The 21,574-nt window shown below is 46.5% G+C and overlaps 2 protein-coding genes across 2 annotated transcripts in view; both read right to left on the reverse strand.

The window, feature by feature from the left end:
• LOC309550721 (uncharacterized protein) overlaps positions 1 to 21,574 on the reverse strand; it is a 79,241-nt gene that overhangs the window by 57,417 nt on the left and 250 nt on the right. The window lies entirely within an intron of this gene.
• LOC309550291 (uncharacterized protein) overlaps positions 17,410 to 21,574 on the reverse strand; it is a gene marked incomplete at its 5' end in the record, with an annotated part of 46,075 nt that continues 41,910 nt past the window's right edge. The window contains 5 exons of the mRNA XM_082250694.1: positions 17,410 to 18,469; positions 19,436 to 19,571; positions 19,699 to 19,899; positions 19,979 to 20,179; positions 20,256 to 21,089. Coding sequence (XP_082106820.1) covers positions 17,559 to 18,469; positions 19,436 to 19,571; positions 19,699 to 19,899; positions 19,979 to 20,179; positions 20,256 to 21,089 — 2,283 coding nt within the window. The 3' untranslated portion in view covers positions 17,410 to 17,558. The remainder of the gene's footprint in view (positions 18,470 to 19,435; positions 19,572 to 19,698; positions 19,900 to 19,978; positions 20,180 to 20,255; positions 21,090 to 21,574) is intronic.

Raw genomic sequence — 21,574 nt, forward strand, 5'->3', positions numbered from 1 at the left:
CTGTGGGAGGAATTGACCCAATCTTCCCCCCACCAGGACCCGGTCATTGGGGTTTAGGGGTTTTTTTTAGCAGAGGAAAAGAGAATACCCTTCTTTTGTTGTCCTCTCCCCCACTGCTTTTTAGTGGTTGGCATTTTGGAAGCTTGCCCTTGTGGTCTTTGGGGACGAAAAAAACGTCGCTCTGGAGCTTTCTTGGGCTTTGTCGGAAAAGCTTTCTTCCTATCAGCCGTTCGGTCCAGGACCTTCTCTAGGTCTGGACCGAATAAGAGGTCCCCTTCAAAGGGAATACCACAAAGCTTCGCCTTGGACGCTAAGTCCCCTGACCATGACTTCAACCACAATGCCCTACGTGAAGAGTTCACCAGGGCTGCAGTTCTGGCGGACAACTTGACAGATTCTGCCGAAGCATCTGCCATATACCCGGCCGCTTTTGACAGCATAGGAAGGGAATCCAGAATTTCCTTATGGGAAGTCCCTCCTTCCAGATGGGCTTTAAGTTGGTCCAGCCAAACCTCCAGATTTCTGGCCACCACAGTGGTGGCCATAGCTGGCTTTAGGTTAGCCATAACTGCCTCCCATGACCTTTTAAGGAGAACCTCTATTCTCTTATCCATAGGCTCTTTAAGGACACCCATATCCTCAAAGGCCAGGTCTGTAGACTTGGCGCATTGTGAGAAGGCCGCATCCAGCTTGGGAACCTTGTTCCAAATACAAGAGGGATCCTCGTTAAAGGGAAACCTCCTCTTTAAGCTTTTTCGGAAAAACAGCTTCTTTTAAGGCTCCACCCACTCCTTCTTAATGGAGTCCGACAAAGTGTCATGTACCGGAAATACCCTAGACTGAGTTTCTTTCAGGGTTTGGTACATTTTGTCATGTAGGGACAGAGAGACCTGCTCTTCCTTAAATGCTAAGGTCTCATAAATCACTCCTAGTAAAGCATCAACTTCCTCCAGTGATAACTTATACCTAGGCGATTTAGTCCCTAACTCAAGGACCTCCCTGGAAGAAGCTGCCTCACTAAGCTCTTCAAGGGAATCTGAGTCCTCTGCCTCTGTTTCTACAACCTCCTCTGGTGCTGAAACTAGGATGGCTTCTGCTGGCTGTTTGGGGGTCTCTATGTTAGACAGCATAGATTTAATCGCTTTCATCTCCTTTTGGACCCCTGCGATTAAATCCTTGCATGCCCCTGTTGACTCCTTATAGACCAATTTGTCTATACAGGGTTTACAAAGGGGTTTACTCCAGCCCTCCTTAAACTTAGCAGCACAGGCCGGGCATCTTTTCTTCCCTGAAGGTTTCTCTGTGTCTTTGGGCTGAGCCTGAAGACGAGAAGAGGGGAAATAACAAGGAAATAGTGAGACCCTTAACAGAAAAAAACAAGGAGGGGGATAAACTACAATAGCCACCCCCTCCCCCTGCCAGAGAAGCTAAGCCAGAGTTCCTAGGCTCATTAGCCCGGACTCAGCTTTGAGGGGGGGGGGGGGGAGTAAAAACAAACAGGGAAATCACAGCATTCTGAGGGTCCCTGTACTCACCCCCCCCCTCCCAGCTTAGTAGGTAGCCTACCCCTGTGACACCTACCTGAGCTGGGATGGCGCCACCACCGCTGTGTCCTGCAGTCTCCATGAGAGAGGCCTCTTCCTCCTGCAGCATCCTGCCGTTGCGTTCTGCCCAGGGAAGCCTCGCAGACCTGCAGCGGTTTCAGCAGTTTAAATAAACCGCCATGGCTCTGGCGTCATCACCACTGTGAGAGCCGGAACCGGAAGTGATGCGCCGGAAGCCCCACCCTCCCCTGATGCGCTCCAAAGGCTGGAACTTGAGGCCTGCGCAAGCGCCCACTGCCTTGTCGGAAGCCCTCGGTTACATCGCTGCGGGCAGTGGACATTGCCCTCCCTGGGCTCCAGGAGGAGATGCGCCGGATTGTAACGCTCTGATTATTTAGGTCAATGGACTGGATCTACAGCTGCAGAGTTCCACTCAGTAGTCTTGTAGAGAAATGTTAAATCACCTGATCCAACTCTCTTGACTCATCATAGTGGTTCAGCCTGGTTCAGTATTCACATGTACAAACACTCAGTAAATGATGTTATGAGAGTGATAGGTACTAAATGCAAGTAGCAGTGAAATGATACACTGAAGGTATAGGTTCTGAGGAATAGTAGCAAGTGGTGATGAATAATAATCTCAAGAGCTAGCAATCTAGTACATTCAACAGGTGGTAAATAGTAGTAGGCAAGATGTACAAGAGTTGGTAAGCTAGTTCAGTAATGCAGGTTTAGGTATTAGCAAGCAAGATGTATGAGAGCTAGCAATCTAATTCAGCAATGCAGGTAGTAGATGATAAAGAGCAAGATGTATAAGAGCTAGCAATCAGTTCAATAATGCAGGTAATAGGTAGCAAGCGTTGTTGATAAGGAGGGGTCCCCTGTGGGGTACTTATCAATAGCCAGGAAGCAAATAAGCGTAGAGCGAGGTAGCGAGGCTCCGGTCAATCCAGAAATGGGGTGTGTCACTGAAAGATTCGGCAGCGTCAGGTTAGGCATCTATCAGGAGCGGTTGCACGAACAATGTGTGAGTGCATATAATATGACAGCTTAAATGCCCAACGAAAACCAAATAAAGGTATAAGCTATCCCAAGCGCTTCAAATGAGGACCACTCACCAATAAATAAATTGGCTATGCAGCTACTTAACTAAAACATATGGAGAAAGATATATAATAAATAGATACTCAGCAATATCCCTATATATATATAGTAGCACAAACTTGTCAAGAAGCAAGTGCCAAAAAAATACTGTGCCCACTGCACAAAAGTCCGAAATGCAATAGATGTCACATAGGCAGCAGGAAAAAGTTCAGAAATGACTCAAACAGTCCATAATCCTTCACTCTATCTCCTGGGATGATAATGTACGAAGACGTGTTTCTCAAAAGGATCACCACCACCACCGTGCTCCAAGGGGGGAGGAGAATTGCCCACTCACCAGATGCTGTGGCCCAACCCACTTTCGTGTTTGAGCATTCAGGCTTATAATGATGGTCACTGGTCCAGAGTATCCACAACAGGAATCGCACCAGCGCAGTCAAAAAAAGCTCAGCAGCATATGGGGAGGAGAGAACATAATCCCAATAGCGTGATACCGTTTGAAAGGGTTTTATTAAATAAAATAAAACATAAGGTAACACACTCACATGTCTTGTATGTCATCCAACGCAAAAAAACAGTCACGAATAGGGGAGGGATACCCTTCGGGAGATGATGTCCAGGCTCCACGCCGTGGACGCCGCGCCTTCTGGGTAATCCGAACTCCTCTTACACAGCCTGGTTACATCGCCTGGTCACGCCCCGACGCGTTTCGTGATTTCCACTTCTTCCCCGGGAGCGTCTCGCGAAACGCGTCGGGGCGTGACCAGGCGATGTAACCAGGCTGTGTAAGAGGAGTTCGGATTACCCAGAAGGCGCGGCGTCCACGGCGTGGAGCCTGGACATCATCTCCCGAAGGGTATCCCTCCCCTATTCGTGACTGTTTTTTTGCGTTGGATGACATACAAGACATGTGAGTGTGTTACCTTATGTTTTATTTTATTTAATAAAACCCTTTCAAACGGTATCACGCTATTGGGATTATGTTCTCTCCTCCCCATATGCTGCTGAGCTTTTTTTGACTGCGCTGGTGCGATTCCTGTTGTGGATACTCTGGACCAGTGACCATCATTATAAGCCTGAATGCTCAAACACGAAAGTGGGTTGGGCCACAGCATCTGGTGAGTGGGCAATTCTCCTCCCCCCTTGGAGCACGGTGGTGGTGGTGATCCTTTTGAGAAACACATCTTCGTACATTATCATCCCAGGAGATAGAGTGAAGGATTATGGACTGTTTGAGTCATTTCTGAACTTTTTCCTGCTGCCTATGTGACATCTATTGCATTTCGGACTTTTGTGCAGTGGGCACAGTATTTTTTTGGCACTTGCTTCTTGACAAGTTTGCGCTACTATATATATATATAGGGATATTGCTGAGTATCTATTTATTATATATCTTTCTCAATGTGTGAGTGCAGACCGTCAGTTTAAATAGGCGCCCTATGCGGCGCCTGATGATGTCAGCGCTGTGAACCATTACCACACCCATATGCGTTACACCTACCTGAGTGGTGGAACGCAACCCGGAAGTAAAGAGGCAGAAAGGCACTGAATATACCAAGGATCTTACACGGATACAGCCTCGTCGTCCACTGGGGGCCCCCACCGCTGACCTCCCTCTTCTGATCAGGACAGGTACAGCAGAGCTCCACACCTGTCTCCTCCTCCGGGGAGGAAACACAAAAGAATGGGGAAGATGGTGGGTGTCGCCCCTTTAATCACCTGATCCTTTGTGTTTCCTGTCTCCGGAGGTGGAGCCTATATCTCCTGTGCTGTCCTGGACAGACGACTGTAGAAAAACTTTTTTTTTTTTTCAAACTTTTCGGTCTTTTTTTATTTGTGTAGCAAAAAAGATAAAAAAAAACCTTGTGGTGATCAAATACCACCAAAAGAAAGCTCTATTTGTGGGAAAACAATGACATAAATTCGGTTTAGATACAGTGTTGCATGACCGCGCAATTGCCATTCAAAATGCAACAGCGCTAAAAGCTGGAAATTGGCCTGGGCAGGAAGGGGGTGAAAGTGCCCTGTATTGAAGTGGTTAAATGGCTTCCCAAAACATAGAAAAATAGCATACCTATAAACTGCACCCTGATATAAAATTAAATTTAAGTCACTACTGCAAAGCTAGATACTACACAATTTCTTCACTACTCGCAGTTAAGTACAACATTATAGTGCAGAAAGCATAACATTTCAGCATGTTCGCCTGTCATATGACTTTTTTTTTTTTTTCATAAATTGCTGCCACTTCACTGAAAACACACTCACTTGGTACAGAGGAATGAGGAGAACTGAGGTAGCTAGCATTGGAGGCAAGTCTTTTGTAGGGGGACTCGTTTTCTTTCCACCACTGAAGAGAATCACTTCTGTCAATTACTGGTTCCTTCAATTAGAGATGAAGTTTATCATTCAGGCTGATTATTGATGCAGATTCAGAATCCTCTGCATGAGGTCCCAACGAAACGCTGAACAAGGCATCAATTTGACCACGATGAAGATTCTCTTCTGTCCATTGTCTTTTTGGACGTTTTTCCATTTGTGCAGCATCCTGCTCTTTCAGATTAGTTACATGCTCCTCCTGACTTGACCTTTGTGCAGGAACTTGCACCTCCTATTTAACCACTTTACCACCGGAGGATTTTGCTGTCTTCCGTCCAGGCCACTTTTTGCGATTCGGCGCTGTGCGACTTCAACTGACAATTGCGCGGTCGTGCGACGCTGTACCCAAACGAAATTTACGTCCTTTTTTTCCCACAAACAGAGCTTTCTTTTGGTGGTATTTGATTACCTGTGCGATTTTTACTTTTTGCGCTATAAACAAAAAAAGAGCGTTTATTTTGAAAAAATAACAATATTTTTAACATTTTTTTATATGAAATTCCCCCCAAAAAAGATGTAAAAACCAATTTTTTAAAAAATTTTTGGCCAATTTTTTTTCTGCTACCTATGTTTGGTAAAAAAAATCGCAATAAGCGTATTTTGATTGGTTTGCGCAAAAGTTATTGCGTTTACTAACAAAGGGAAAGATTTCTGTCATTTTTGGTGTTTTTTTTTTTAACGCGTAATGGCGGCGATCTGCGATTTTTTTTGTGGGACTGCGACATTGCGGCGGACAGATCGGACCCTTGACTGACATTTTTGACACTTTTGGGGGTACCAGTGACATTACTGCAGTAATCAGTGCTATATATATGCACTGTTACTGTAAAAATGACACTGGCAGGGAAGGGGTTAATTTTATTGGAGAGGGAGGGGTTAATGTATGCCCGGTGCTTACTGACGTGTAGGGGGGGAGGTGACTGAGTGAGTCATGGACAGATCGGATGTCCAGCTACGCTGAACAGTCCGATCTGTCACTCCCTGTCACTATGGAGATCCGTCCGCTTGTGTTTACACAGGCGGGCGGATCTCCACACTAGATCCCCGGCGATCGGGGCAGAGCAGCGGCGATCGCCGCTGCTCCTCCCCTGGCCCGACTCCCGCTGTGAATGAAAACAGCGGGAGCGAGCCTCCGGCGGCGCGCAATCGCCGCCCAGAAGGGGGAGTGTCTGACGACGTTAATACTACGTCGTCAGACGATAACGAGCCACTCTGCCGCAGTAGTATTACTGTGAGCAGACGTAAAGTGGTTAATTATCTTTTGTCAGCCATTGTTTTGCCTTGGCTAATACATCAGCAGAGAGAGCATGATTCTTGTATCAAGGATCCAAAAGACATGCCAGCACAACATTTTTATTTATTCTGTTTCTGCTTCTCAAAACGTTTGGTGAGGCTGTCCCTTATGACCTGCCATGCTACGTGTGTTGGGTCCTTCATTCTCTTGAAGAAGCATCCTCAGCACTCTCACACATGGGATGACAGATGATACAGATGAGTCGTAGTGACTCACCTCTAGTGTCACTTCCTCTATGGGGAGGAGGGTCTCAATGACGTTGGCGGCAATGTCCCACTGATCAGCGGTAGGACAAGAATATCCTCCATGCTCACCTGAATAGTTGCTAAGAGCTCGCTTTTGTTGCAGCATGTGAAGTTTTGAGTTCCATTTGTGTTGCAACAGCCTGAATCAAGTTGTTTTTGGGTAGGCCAAGGTCTTCCTGAATGCATCTGCTTGGCAAGGATTGAATGGTAGAAATGGCCTGCACACCAATTCAGCATGCCAATTATATCAATCAAAGCACTCTGGCTTGACACACCATCATTTACCATAAGCTGCAGGGTGTGTGCCATGCAACTGACATTTCAGCAAGCCTTATACCTTTCACCATGTTTGCTTCGCTATCGCGAAGCACAAGCATCACTCAGTCTTTGTTTATTCCCCAGTCTTCAAGCATGCCTAGTAACATTTGTTTAATATACTCCCCAGTGTGGGATCCTTGCATCACTTTTGTATTCAACACCAATTGCTTTTCTGTCCATCCACTGTCAACCAAGTGGCATGTTAGACATATTAGTGACTCAGTTGGTCTTGACCAGCAGTTAGTTGTGAACGAGAGTGAGTTGCCAGCATTTTCTGGTTGCAGCATAGTCTTTACTTTCTCAACTACCTTTTGGTGAATCTTTCGCAGCATTTCAGTCCGATAATACTTTTCACTCTTCAGTGTGTACCTTGGCTCAGCTATTGACATCAACCGCTTAAATCCAGTCAGACACCATTGTAAATGGCTGGTTATCAGTGACCATCATCTCTGTGATTGCTCTGTCCAGCAATTGGGATCTTTCATCTGAATGTAGCCACTTTTTTTCTGAAAAATCTCTTTTATTGCTGTCTGCTATAGATGTATTTCACCTTGTGATTCTGGTTTTTTTTTCTCCGTGCTGCATGATATAATTCAACATAAGGAATTCTCAGATGGGCTCAAAAATTGGATGTGTTTTTGGTTTTTCAGTTGCTGATTCCATGCTCACATAGGAGCATGCAGATGGATGCAGAGAGAAAAAAGCAAGTGTGGTCTGGGACTGGGACTTTTCTCTCTACCTTCTCCAGGAAAAGCAGCAGTGTGCACATTTCTCCGCTAATCCCCACTGAGCAGGTGGATGATCAATCTTGTCCGCTCCACAATGCAGAGCAAACATGGACACAGTCCCGCTCTCCTCTATGGGGCAGTCGGATAGAAACGGGCTCTGAGGAAGAGGTTAACCCTCGAAACGCGTCAGCCATCATCTTATCGCATATGGACGAATTTATGGACTATTCCTGACATTTGAGCAACTAAGCTCGATATGATCCATTTTCACCCATGTTTGTGAGTAGCCATTTTTTAAATGTATGAATAAAGCCTGTTAATGAGGATAATGCGCTAGGTCGGTGCCCCCTTTCTTTGTTTTTCTTTGCCTCTAGTATCGGTGGACTACCCCAGTCCGTTATGGGCAGCAAGACCTAAGCCACATTTGAGATGCCGTGTGGTCGGGGGGCTTGGATTCCAAGAGCAGGAGAAGGATGTTTACACCTTATTGTTTTGGATAGAAACGGACTGCCTGTTCATTTCAGTCTGATGCCATCTGATTCGATCCGTCGGACAGATTGAAAGTAGGACCACCAACCATCTGTTTTTAGTCGACAGGATTGGATGGCGGCGGTTGTCAGCGGACATCTGCGGCTCCATAGAGGAGACTGGAGGGTGGGATCAGGTCCGCCTAAAAAAGCTATTGTCACATGGATCCTTCTCCTGATCCTCCTCCTGGCCAATCAGGAATCAGGTCCGAGACCCGTTTCCTGATAGGCCGAAAGGCGAACAATTGCCATTGGCCAAGGAGGAGGACTCGGGAGACGCGGAGGATTGAGGAGAAGCCGCCGCTGCATCAGGTAAGTGCACGCTGTGGGCACTCTGCATTAAAAGGGGGCACGCTGTGGTCACTCTGCATTGAAAGGGGGCACGCTGTGGGCACTCTGCATTGAAAGGGGGCACGCTGTGGGCACTCTGCATTGAAAGGGGCACGCTGTGGGCACTCTGCATTAAAGGGGGCACGCTGTGGGCACTCTGCATTAAAGGGGGCACGCTGTGGGCACTCTGCATTAAAGGGGGCACGCTGTGGGCACTCTGCATTAAAGGGGGCACGCTGTGGGCACTCTAAATTTGTTGTTGTTAATATTTTTTTGTAACTTAATTCTGAATAAAACATTTAACAGTGTAATTTTATGAGATATTTTACGAGGGCGTGTTTAGGGGCAGAGCAGGGTAGGGTTTGGGTGGGGCAACAAGTGGCGAGTAACGCTTAAGGCCTGGCTAGTAGCTCATGACTTGATACTGTGTGTGTGTGTGTGTGTGTGTGTGTATATATATATATATATATATACACACACACACACATACAAATATATACACACACACACACATACACACAAAATGTCAGTTTTTTTAGTCATACACTTGATTATATGTATTTTTTGATGTACTCATCATGTTTGTTCTATTTTTATATTTGTCTAGTGGTTGGAGCAGATTAATTATCGTTTACTACTGTAGGTTAAGTATTTTTATTTTTTTTTTTATATCAGAGCAAGCACTGTTATCAATTCCCCAGTCTCTGCTCTCTACTCAGCAGCCACTAAAAACTGGGCGATTAGCTGTCATTTAATCGCTCAGTTCCGTCTTAGAGCCAGCGGAGGACCTCTGCAACATTGGATCAATGCTGCAGCCATCTATGTATAAATGTTTGGTTTTGTTTCCAATCCCACACATCTCTTTTAAAGGTGACATTTGAGTATGAGGAACATCTTAGCAATTGCCATCATTTTATTCTCCAGGGCCGCTCTTAGAAAAATGGGATTTTTGACTTACCGTAAAATCCACTTCTCTGTGTTCATAGACGGACGCAGCTCCTTAGGGTTCTTGACCATTGGGTTATACTGCCCCCTACAATGGTAGGACACTAGGCAGAAAAAGAATTTGACTATGCCTAGGGGCAGTTCCAGGAATGAATTTTACAGTAAGTCAAAAATCCCATTTTCTCTTTTGTTCGTTGACCGACACAGCTCCTTAGGGTTCTTGACCATAGGAAGTCCCAAAGCAGTGTCATACAGGAGGGGTAGGGACAGCAAACATTTCCAAGGCTAAACCTTAGCTAACCAGGTAACAGAAGCTCAAAAAAAAAAAACAACAACAACAACTGGAGCCCAACCTGAACAATACACCCCCAAAGAGGGAACAGGCCCTCTAAACAGCAGCCTGTAAAACCTTGCGGCCAAAGGAAGCATCTGCAGATGCCAACATATCCAATTTGTAGAATTTTGTGAAAGTGTGCACTGAAGACCTGGTGGCCGCCTTGCAAACCTGTATCACTAACGTCTGATGACGGAAGGCCCAAGAAGCCCTAAGCGCCCGAGTAGATTGCGCCGTGACAGGGAAAGGAGGAACCCGACTCTTGATCGAATAGGCCTGAGTCACCGTCTGTCTGATCCATCTTGAAATGGTCACAGAAGGAGTGCACAGTCCTTTTCTTGGCCCATCAGTGAGCACAAATAGGGAGTCTGATTTCCGAAAAGACTCTGTAGATGCCAGGTACACCCAAATTGCCCGAATAACATCCAGGGCCTGCAATGCAATTTCCTTAGGATGTCTAAGCCTGGGACGATACTGGCCCAAACAGAAGGTCCGTGGCATCCACCAGAGGATCCCTTGGCGGTGCCAAAAACCTCTGAACTTTTATGTTGAGCTGGGACACCAAAAGATCAACCTAGGAGGAGCCCTATCGGAGACATAACTGATGAAACACGTCTGGATGAAGGGACCACTCTCCTTGGTCCAACGCTTGCCGACAGATAATCCGCCTGCTAGTTTTCCACCCCTGAAATATGTACAGTGGAGAGGGCCAGAACGAAGCCTTCTGCCCACCATAGAATGCCAGCTACTACCAGAGCTGCGAACACGCTTCTTGTTCTACCCTGGTGATTGACAGAAGCCACAGTCGTGGCGTTGTCTGACTGACTCCGCACTGGATACCCCTGAAGATGATCCGTCCAGTGATCCAGGCACAGAATGATCGCTCGGAGTTCCAGGACATCAGTAGTCTGGACTCTTCCAGTGTCCAAACACCCTAAACAGAACTCTGACCCAAGACATCTCCCACCCGGACAGACTGACATCTGTGGTGACCCCTGTCCAATACAAGGGGGGAGAGAGGATTTTCCCTGTCGAAGAGCCAGAGAGCTAAGCCACCAGACCAGAGACCCTTTGGTTTCCCAGCTCAGCCGGATCAGATTACCCGGAGACTTCGGACACTTGTACCATTTGGCCAAGATCACCCTTTGCAGGAAGCTTGTATGGAACTATGCACATGGAACCGCCTTGAAGGTAGATACCATCAGGCCCAGCTTCCGCATGCAAGTCCAGAGGAAAGACCATCTGCTGGACAGCAGGAGATGAATCGCAGCATGCAACTTCTGGAGTTTGTCCAGAGGAAGGAACACTGGCTGGAGTGGAGTCCAGAGTCAGACTCAGAAAATCCAATTTTCTGGATTGAATCAGAGCCGACATCTGGTAATTCAGAAGCCAGCTGATCAGAGCCGACTTCTGATAATTCAGAAGCCAGCTGAACTCCCTCATGGTCTGTATAGTGATCTCCACGTCATCCACTAGAGCAGCAGAGGACTCTGCTTGCAAGAGCAGATCATCCAGATAGCCCAGTACTGTAATCCCCCGCTGACGTAACAACGCCAGAACTGGGGCCAACACTTTTGTGAAGACCAGAGGAGCGGAGTCGAGAATAAAGGGTAACGCCACAAACTGATAATGATCCTCTCCTACAGCAAAGCGGAGGAAGCGCTGGCGAGGGGCACAGATTAGAATGTGCAAGTAAGCATCCTTGATGTCGATAGAGGCAAGGAAATCCCCCTGATGGAGAGAGGCTACTACTATGCGAATGGACTCCATCCTGAACTTCTGTACCCACATAAAGCAGTTCAGGGCCTTGAGATCCAGAATCGGACGCACCTTGCCCTCTTTTGTTGGGACGGTAAACAGGTTTAAATAAAACCCCCGAAACTGTTCTGAGGCCGGAACCAGGACAATCACACCCTGAAGCAGCAGGTCTTACATCCCCCCGAAAAGAGCTTGCAATTGGTCCGGGGACAAGCGCATATTGGAAGAAAAGAACCTTTCCGGAGGATAAGAATGAAACTTGATCTTATAGCCGGACCGTATCACTTTGTGGACCCATTTGTCTCGCACCAAGGAGGTCCACGGGCCCGGAAATCAGCGAAGACGTCTCCACACGCCAAGCACAGGTGAGGGTGCACCTTCATGCTGAAGGGGCCTTGTCCGCGGGTGTGGAGAATCCCGCTCTGAGCTTGCCAGACCAAGGCCGCTTGGAACCTCTCGAAGAGGACTTGAAAGGTTTTGAACCCTTGTCAGTGGAACCTGGAGGGACGAAAAACTTCTTGTGAGCCAAGAGCCAAGAGGGATGGGCCAAGCCTACGATGAGGTTCCTTACCCATACCAGCCTGCAGAAGAAAAGTACTCTTCCCCCCTGTGAGACTCCTAATGAGGTCATCCAGGGTAGCCCCAAATAGGCAATCTCCCTGAAAAGGTAGGTCAGTTAAAGCCTTTTTAGAGGTCTGGTCTGCAGACCAACACTTAAGCCACAATACACGCTTAGGTACCACCGCCTAGAAATCAGGTGAGCTGCATCCAAAGAGGCATTACAGATAAAAACTGTAGTCCCTGGACCAACTGGTCCGCCAGTTCAGCAAAGGCAGGGGGAAGCTGCTCCCCCTCCAGGTTACGGCGCAAAAGTTTAGCCCACTTAGTCAGAGTTTGTAACGCCAGGGCGATGGTGAAGACCCGTCTAAGCCCTGAACCCGCAACAGTGAACATATTGTGGGCCATAGCCTCCACTTTTCTGTCAGCTGGATCCTTAAAGGCGGGCAATTACTCAACCGGGGTGTTGGTCCCTTTGTTTAACCAGGAAAGCGGGAGATCCACCACCGGTGTAACAGTCCACTTTTTAAGGAGGAGCTTCCCTTTTGCGACAAATCTGTCAAAATAGGAAGGAAAATGAAACATCTTTGCCTCTCTAGACAGCTCATGAGTGCTAAGGGGGACCGGTGCCTCTGCTTCAGCTGCATTCTATATTTTTAAAGTTTCACGCAAAGACACAGTCAGTGCGTCCACCAGCGCCTTTTCGTGCGCAGTTACAGGTGTGGAGGAATCATCCTCACTATCCAAAAAGTCAGGACGAGTGGCCGCAGACCCGGCAGGGTGGCCCACATCCGCGGGTGCCGAATTAGATTCAGGATCTGGGGAGACAGATGAGGCAGGGGAAAGCGGGGGGGACGCTTTTTGCTAGCCCGCTGCCCAAAAGTCACCTCCACCCAGGACACAAAGGTCTCCAGGACCGCCGTCAGTGCATCAATAGAAGGTTGGGACCCGCAGCCACTGAGAGGGAGTCAGGTGGGGAAACATGCTCTAATTAGTAAATAGGGGGACCCCCACAAAAAGTGTCAAACACTGCTAAGGGACACCCTCCACCATGCTGGTAACACCACTAGATCATCAGCAACAGAGAACCTCACGATCATGCAGCAGGGAGAAGGAGGACCCCATCAGACTCACCACACCACCAGACAGTCACCAGCAGCACCAGGATAAAACTTTGCTTCATGTATGGTATCCAGGGAAAGGAGAGACGCAGGAGTCAGCACCAGGGGACAAGGAGGGGCTCCCACAGCTGAAATTGCCACCCGGAGGCTCCTCTGTAATGGCCACTGCTTATAAGTACACTGGACCAACGAAAAATGGCCGCCGGACTACACAAACATGCTGCTGGCCAAAGACAATACAGGCTACAACAAAAAAGGATCCCTGCAGCAAAAGAACAGCACCAGAGGGAAGGGGGGAACCAAGCACAGAGTTTCACCCGCCCCCCCAGCTGATAGTCCATTGCCGGCGGTGCCCCCCCCCCATGCCCCTACCACCATTACAGCACCATGCCCCAGAAACAGGCCAAACCAACACACTACATCAGATGGGGGCAATATGACCCACAGGGACTGCCAGAATACAGGGGGTGCCTAACAGGAAGGAGAGGAACCCGGTGGTGCGTCCGTCCGTCTCAGGGAGGGGCCTGTGTCCACCCCAAAACCCTCCAGGGGGAAAGAGGGGACAGCTACTTACCATACCGGGAACCAGGCAGGCACCGCTCCAGACAGAACCCCTTACCATCAAAATGGGGGGCTGTTGACCAGGAGGAACGCTGCCACGCAGGCCGAGGCTCGGTCATATGCGACCTCACGAGGCGTTTAACTTGCAGGCCAACCCCCACCCAGTGTCGAGGCCGACCTAGCACGGAGCTGTGGTCTTCACACACTTGCTGGGCAGACTGGGGTGACCACTGAATCTAGATTATCCAGCCCGTTGCTCAGTCCAGCAGTTGATTGTAGATCTCGCAGGAAAAAACGGGAGAAAAAAGCCATTTAACCACTTAAGCCCCAGCCCTATTTCGGACACTTTTTGTTTACAAGTTAAAACCAGTATTTTTTCCTAGAAAACTACTTAGAACCCCCAAACATTATATATATTTTTTTAGCAAAGACTCTGGAGAATAAAATGACGGTCATTGCAATATTAATTGTCAGGCGGTATTTGCGCAGCGGTCTTTAAAACGCCATTTTTTTGGAAAAATTTTGAAAAATCACATTTCACTGCATTTAAAAAATACTAAACAGTAAAGTTAGCCCATTTTTTTGTATATTGTGAAAGATGATGTCACGCTGAGTAAATAGATACATGTTACAGTATAAAATTGCGCCCCCCCCCGTGGGATGGCGACAAACTACGGTCAATAGAGATCTCAGTAGGCGACGTTTTAAATTTATTTAATGGTTACCAGTTTAAAGTTAGAGTGTAGCTCTTTTTTTAAATTATTGCCCACGCTCTGGCGATCGCGGCGATACCTCACATGTGTGGTTTGAACAGCGATTTCATTCGCGGCTCGACTTCCGTATACATTTTTTTTTGTGCGCGAGCTAACGGTGACGGGGGCGGCTAAAAATTTTTTTTTTCCGATTTTATTTTATTTTTTTAACTTTATTACAGGTTTTTGAAAAAAAAAAAACTGATCACTTTTATTGCTGTCACAAGCAATGTAAACATCCCTTGTGACAGCAATATGCAGAGACAGGTACTCTTTATGGAGGGATCGAGGGTCTAAAAGACCCTAGTCCCCTCTACTACACTTCCATGTATGCAAAACGCCAAAAACTGCGTTTTTGCATACAGCCGTTTTTTAAATTTGCCGCCTTTTGCAGCACAGTAAACCGGAAGTGACGTCATGGACGCCGCCTCCGTGTTACGTCATCGGAGACCCGATTGAAGCCGTTTCCGGCTTTGATCGGGACTCCATCCAGCCGGCGGACGTGCCGACTGGGTGCTCAGGACTCCCACCGGGAGCCCCGAGCAAAGTCACGGGAGGGGGGGACATCCCCTCCCGCTCACCCGGGTAACGATCGAGCGGCTCCCGAGCCGCATCGGTCGTTACCGACGGAAAGCCGTCGGCTCTAAACCACGGTACCGGGATGGTGTCTCTAGCTAGAGGCATCATCCCGGTATACTACCACAAAATCTGCCGATGTAGATCTACGTTAGTATGCGGTAAGTGGTTTAAAAGGAAAAATTTTGCAGGACCAGATATCCCAGCAAGGAACTAGGTCCTTACTCCTGACTAGGCAGAAAAGAACTGAGTACCTATAGCAGGGAGGGAGAGTATACCTCCTGGGACTGCCCATAGGCGTAGTCAAGTTCTTTTTCTGCCTATTGTCCTACTCCTGTAGGGGGGAAGTATAACCCAATGGTCAAGAATCCTAAGGAGCTGTGTCAGTGAATGAACGAAAGAGAAATATATATGTTTGGGGGGTCTTAACTAATCTTCAGGCCCAAAATGTGCATTTTACCATATGTACAAAAAAATAAAAAAACGGCCCCCCCACGGGAAAAATTAAAAGTCAGCAGCTACACGTACAGTAGCTGCTGACTTTTAATATTAGGACACCTGCCTGTGTGCCTGAATGTCGGGGAAGGAAGAGGGAAGCCAAACTTCTGACGTACCTTGCGGCTCATCCCCCCGAAAGGTGCCAAATGTTGCACCTGAAGGGGGAGGAGACAGATAAGCCGAGCTTCCAATTTTGGGTGGAACTTTGCTTTAAGCGTTAGGATGCTACACTCTAGCACTACACAGTAAATAGGCCAAGCACTTGGTGGTAGATTAAATGAATGTATTGAAGAAACGCAGTTAAACAATGCACAAATCATTCAACAAGGAAATAAACAGATAACATACTAGGTAAAAGAGCACTAACCTAGTTACAGTAAATTTAACTATAGCAATGTTAAATTAAACCATAGCTAGTGCAACTAGAGTTTAAATACCGGCATCCAATAACCCAGGAAAATAAAGGTCCTTGCGTGCACACTATGCATACAACCCCAATGGGCATATGTATTCCTGACTAAGAGGTAGCCCTGGAAGTAACGGCAAAGTACCTAGCACCTAATTGTCAGTTTTGGCCGGCTTTCGTTGGGGCCCTTCTGTAGATAGTGCCCATGTGGCTATCCGCTTAGGAGTGTGCAGCGGATTGCTGGTGGGCTGCCAAACAATGAGGGGGGGGGGTCGCTCTTGAATTAACTGTGTAAGTAGTTCAGCTCGCCTCTCTTGGTATACAGACATCCGGTCCAGATCACTTGGCAGTCTGAAGTTAGGTCCCACAGGGCTCAGTCTCTCTGCAGGTCCAGACCTCCACGTAGCTCAGGCTCTCAGCTCTGGGATACTCACTCACAGCAGCGGGTCACTCAGGCTCTTGTGGACACAGCAAGAGCCCCCACATCTGAGCAGCATGGCTTCCTCTCAGCAAAGATGTCTCAGTCTCTAGATTTGCCCGGAAAAAACGTTTTTTGTCTCTCCTCTGTCTGCAGGGATTTTGGCTCCCGTTGTTTTTGCAGCTATTCACTTCCATTTTACAGTGCCCTTAAAACTACATTTCCCATGATGCCCTTCAGCACAGCAAGTCCTTCTCTACTGTTCTCATTGGCCATGACTCTCTTGCCCTCTGATTGACGCTTCACTGCTGCCCGGGCCAGTGAAGTGGAAGAACAAGCAGGGGATTTTACATAGATCGTGCGCTTGTCAGTGGCAGAAAAGAGAAGTCGGCTGCATAATTCTCATTGTATATCGACCAGCTCACTACTAGCAGAGGAGGGGAGGGTGAGCGGAAGATCTGCACACAACTATTTACTGTTCAGAGAGGTGGGGAAAAAGGAGTCCACACACACCCAGCAGTAGCACCCGGCTACAAATGCATGAGTATGATCTCATTTATTTGTAGGAAACCACCACTGACATAGTAAACTAAGGGAGTCTATTCAAAAAATATATTGGGTCTGCGTGACAAGCATTCGTCCAGCTTGTGCTTGTATTTTAATAAAAACACAGTGATTTCCTTTGACCAATAGCTCCATCTTCTGGCCATAAGGAGGTATTATTTCTAAATTACCTCAATTAGGAAAAATAGTTCGATACCACAATATGGCTGCTAGAAGGACCCAATGATCATCTAAAGTAAATCAATGTATGAAAGAAAATAAGGCTGACATTCGCCACAACTAGATGAATGCTTGTCACATTTGTTCATCTATTTTGATTTTTCTACTGCTATCAATGGCCAACACGGTACAATACTTCATCCATGTCTTTGGTGATCTCTGATCTCCTTATGAAGTGTTTCTTACATGATGAAGATCAGCCATGGAGTATATCTGAGGTGTGTATCCAGGTGTGCTTCTTTCCTACATGAGAGCTGTGATGTCCAGCAACATTCATATAGAAGACATTTTCCGCACTCAATGCAATAATACACCTTGAGGGCTGTGTGGCATCCCTAATGTACAGGAAGACAGGACTTCAGGGAGTAAGACTCTTCCCTCACTCAGGACAGGAAAGGGGATTCTCCCCCATGTGAGATCTCTGATGTCCTGAAAGATGTGACTTTCTTGAAAAACTTTTCCCGCACTCAGGACAGGAATGTGGCTTCTCCCCCGTGTGCAATTTCTGATGTCTGTAAAGATGGGATGTCCTTGAAAAAGATTTTCCGCATTCAGAACAAGAATACGGCTTCTCTCCTGTGTGAATTCTCTGATGCATGGAAAGATGCGACTTCCTTGAAAAACATTTCCCACAGTCAGGACAGGAATAGGGCTTTTCCCCCGTGTGAGACATTTGATGTGTAACAAGTTGTAATTTTTGTATAAAACTTTTCCCGCACTCAGAACAGGAATATGGCTTCTCACCTGTGTGCAATCTCTGATGTGTGTAAAGAATGGACTTCTGTGAAAAACATCTCCCACAATCAGGACAAGGAAATGGCTTCTCCCCCGTGTGAGATCTCTGATGTGTCACAAGTTCTGATTTCTGTACAAAACATTTCCCACACCAAGAACAGGAAAACGGCTTCTCCCCTGTGTGCAATCTCTTATGTATTGAAAGATGGGACTTCTCCGAAAAACATTTTCCGCACTCAGGACAAGAAAATGGCTTCTCACCTGTGTGAGATCTTTCATGCACAATAAGTTTGGATTTGGAAGGGAAACACTTCCCGCACTCAGTACAGGAAAACCTTTTATCTGTTGGAGGGACGGCACCGCCCCCTACAGTCTGAGGTTTCTCAGGATAAGAGGAATACGATGGTCCATCTACACTGTGTGGTGCCGGATGGACATTTGAGGTAGCCGGGTTTTCTCCTGGACTATACTGTGTGATGTCCTCATCTTCTACTTTACAGTCTGGAGACAAAGTGAGACAATCCTCTGAGGTTTTCCTCATCTCCCGTCCATCTACTAAAATAGAAATAAAAAGATTATTACTAGACATGAGCAGATTGGTTCCCCTAAACCAGGACTCCGCCCACATCAGGCAGCTTTGTCTCTGAGGATCTTACAATTCCCCCCTCAAGGTAACTAGTAAATGGGTCCTCTGATCTCCGACCAGTTCATTTCTTTATTCATGGACCTTAGTCAGAGAGTGAGGAAACAACGAGAACTGTCTTTTATAGGAGTGACAGTGATGAGGGGATTACAGGTCCAGCTGGTAGAAAATGGTTATAACAAAAGAGAATAGATATTATGTTTATATATAGCAGAAGGTAGAGGGGAGAGAGCCGAAGTCAAGACTATGTAATATAATATAAAATACAACAGTTAGGTCAATATGGTATGAGGACTATGTAAAGCACAATATATTGTATTTAGTGCAGGGGTCAGGACTATGTAAAATGAATTATAAAATTATGGAGTGTAACAGTCAGGACTCATAATAATGGTATTCAGTAATCAGTGGAAGGTTAACTGTTTACATGAGACAAGTTGCAGAGGTCCCACACCACTGCCTCCCATCTCCTGAGACTGCACTCAGTGACTTGGGTCTAAAACTCTACAGACATATCCCTCCACCCGACACAGCCAGCAAATAGAGCAAGAAGCCCTGGAAAAAATTCTCTCTGAGTTCTTGATAGATCCTTGATAAGGGGCACATGCCCCAGGTGCCTAGGTTGAGCAGCACCTAAGGCAAGAATAAACATTATGTTGCCACCTGAACCCCAGAATCTCCATAAATCCAGTCTAGAAACATTAATTTTGTATGGAGCACAGAGAAGGAAGATTATCCAACAGAAATACAGGATGGGGAAACACAGCTCAGGAAAGTGACCAGGGGATTACAGGCTGATATCACCCAGTCCTTGCCCTACTCTGGACCAATCAGTGAGCAGTATGGGTGGAGGATTGTAATCAGTGTTAATGACCCACCTGTGCTGATCTCTTTAGGAGTGTCCTCCTCTATAAATGTCCCCGTTATTCCATCCTCCTTAATAGACTGCTGATCAATCCTTACATACCTCTTTTCTGATTTAACATTAACTTTTTTATCTATCAGTTCTTCACCCTGAACAAAGAGAAGGATAAAAAAATATCATCTGTAAAATATAAGCTTTAATGATGTGACATCCCCCTGAAAAAATCCACACATCATCTCCATGAGTCCATGTTCTAGGATGCTCTGTCCCACCAACCTTGTAATGGTGAGGGATGGTGTGATCTTCCTGTGTGGAATTCCGGGAATACAGAGGACGGGGACATCTCTCTGGTGGGTTCCTGGTATTAGGGGACTCCATCAAATCCTTGTGTCCTTCTGAAAACTCCTCCATCTCTCCATACTCCTCTTCTTTATACTCTTCTTTAACATCAATATTATTATCCCCGAGGTTTCCACTCTGAATCTTTAACAAAACATTAATTGTAACAAAAATGCTGTGTATAAATCACAATTACCAATGATTGTTATGCATTTACCTGATGATGGTGACGGACAGTGTGACCTTCCTGTGTGGAATCCTGGGAATACAGAGGACAGGGACATTTCTCTGGTGGATTTCTGTTACCTGATGGCTCTATAATGATGTCCTTGTGCCCATCAGAAAGCTGCTTCATCACACCACACTCCTCATCCTCCTCTTCTTTAAAAACAATATTATAATCCCCAAGGTTTCCACTCTAAATGCATAATAAAACAGTTATTGTAACAAATACCTTTGTGTATAAATCTTATAAGTGATTTTTTCTCATCTACCTGATCATGGTGATCGATAGTGTGAAACCTCTGATGTTTACAAAGATGTGACTTTCTTGAAAAACCTTTCCCACACTCAGAACAGGAATGTGGCTTCTCCTCCGAGTGACATCTCTGATGTCTGTAAAGATGGGATGTCCTTGAAAATCTTTTCCCGCACTCAGAACAGAAATACGGCTTCTCCCCAGTGTGAATTCTCTGATGCATGGAAAGATGTGACTTCCTTGAAAAACATTTTCCGCACTCATAACAGGAATATGGCTTTTCCCCCGTGTGAGACATTTGATGTGTGATAAGTTGTAGTTTTTGTATAAAACTTTTCCCGCACTCAGGGCAGGAATACGGCTTATCTCCTGTGTGCAATCTCTGATGTGTGTAAAGAGCGGACTTCTGTGAAAAAGATTTCCCACAGTCACGACAAGAAAATGGCTTCTCCCCTGTGTGAGATCTCTGATGTGTCACAAGTTCTGATTTCTGTTTAAAACATTTCCCGCAGCAAGGGCAGGAAAATGGCCTTTCCCCCGTGTGAGATCTCTGATGTGTGGTAAGATGGGACTTCTTTGAAAAACATTTACCGCACTCAGAACAGGAATACGGCTTCTCTCCTGTGTGAGATCTTTTATGGACATTAAGGTGAGATTTAAAATGGAAACTCTTCCCGCACTCAGTACAGGGAAACCTCTTATTTGTTGGAAGGATGGCACCATCACCCACAGTCTGAGGTTCCTTAGGATAAGAGGAATACGATGGTCCGGCACCGTCCCTCACAGTCTGAGGTTCCTTAGGATAAGAGGAATACGATGGTCCGGCACCGTCCCTCACAGTTTGAGGTTCCTTAGAAGAGGAATACAATGGTCCATCTACACTGTGTGGTCCCGGATGTACATTTGAGGTAGCCGGGTTTTCTCCTGGATCATACTGTGTGATGTCCTCATCTTCTACTTTACAGTCTGGAGACAAAGTGAGACAATCCTCTGAGGTTTTCCTCATCTCCCGTCCATCTACTAAAATAGAAATAAAAAGAATATTACTAGACATGGACAGATTGGTTCCCCTAAACCAGGACTCCGCCCACATCAGGGAGCTTTGTCTCGGAGAAGCTTTTAATTTTAAAGATACAACAGTTAGATCAATATGTTATGAGGACTATCTAATGCACAAGATAGTGTATATCCAAGAAATATAGGAGGGCAGTATGTGTGGAGGAATGTATTTAGTGTTAATGACCCACCTGTGCTGATCTCTGTAGGAGTGTCCTCCTCTATAAATGTCCCCGTTATTCCATCCTCCTCCATAGACTGCTGATCATCCCTCACATA

Source organism: Pelophylax lessonae (genome assembly GCF_965119305.1).
Source record: "Pelophylax lessonae genome assembly, chromosome: 3".
NCBI classification, from domain to species: Eukaryota; Metazoa; Chordata; class Amphibia; order Anura; family Ranidae; genus Pelophylax; species Pelophylax lessonae.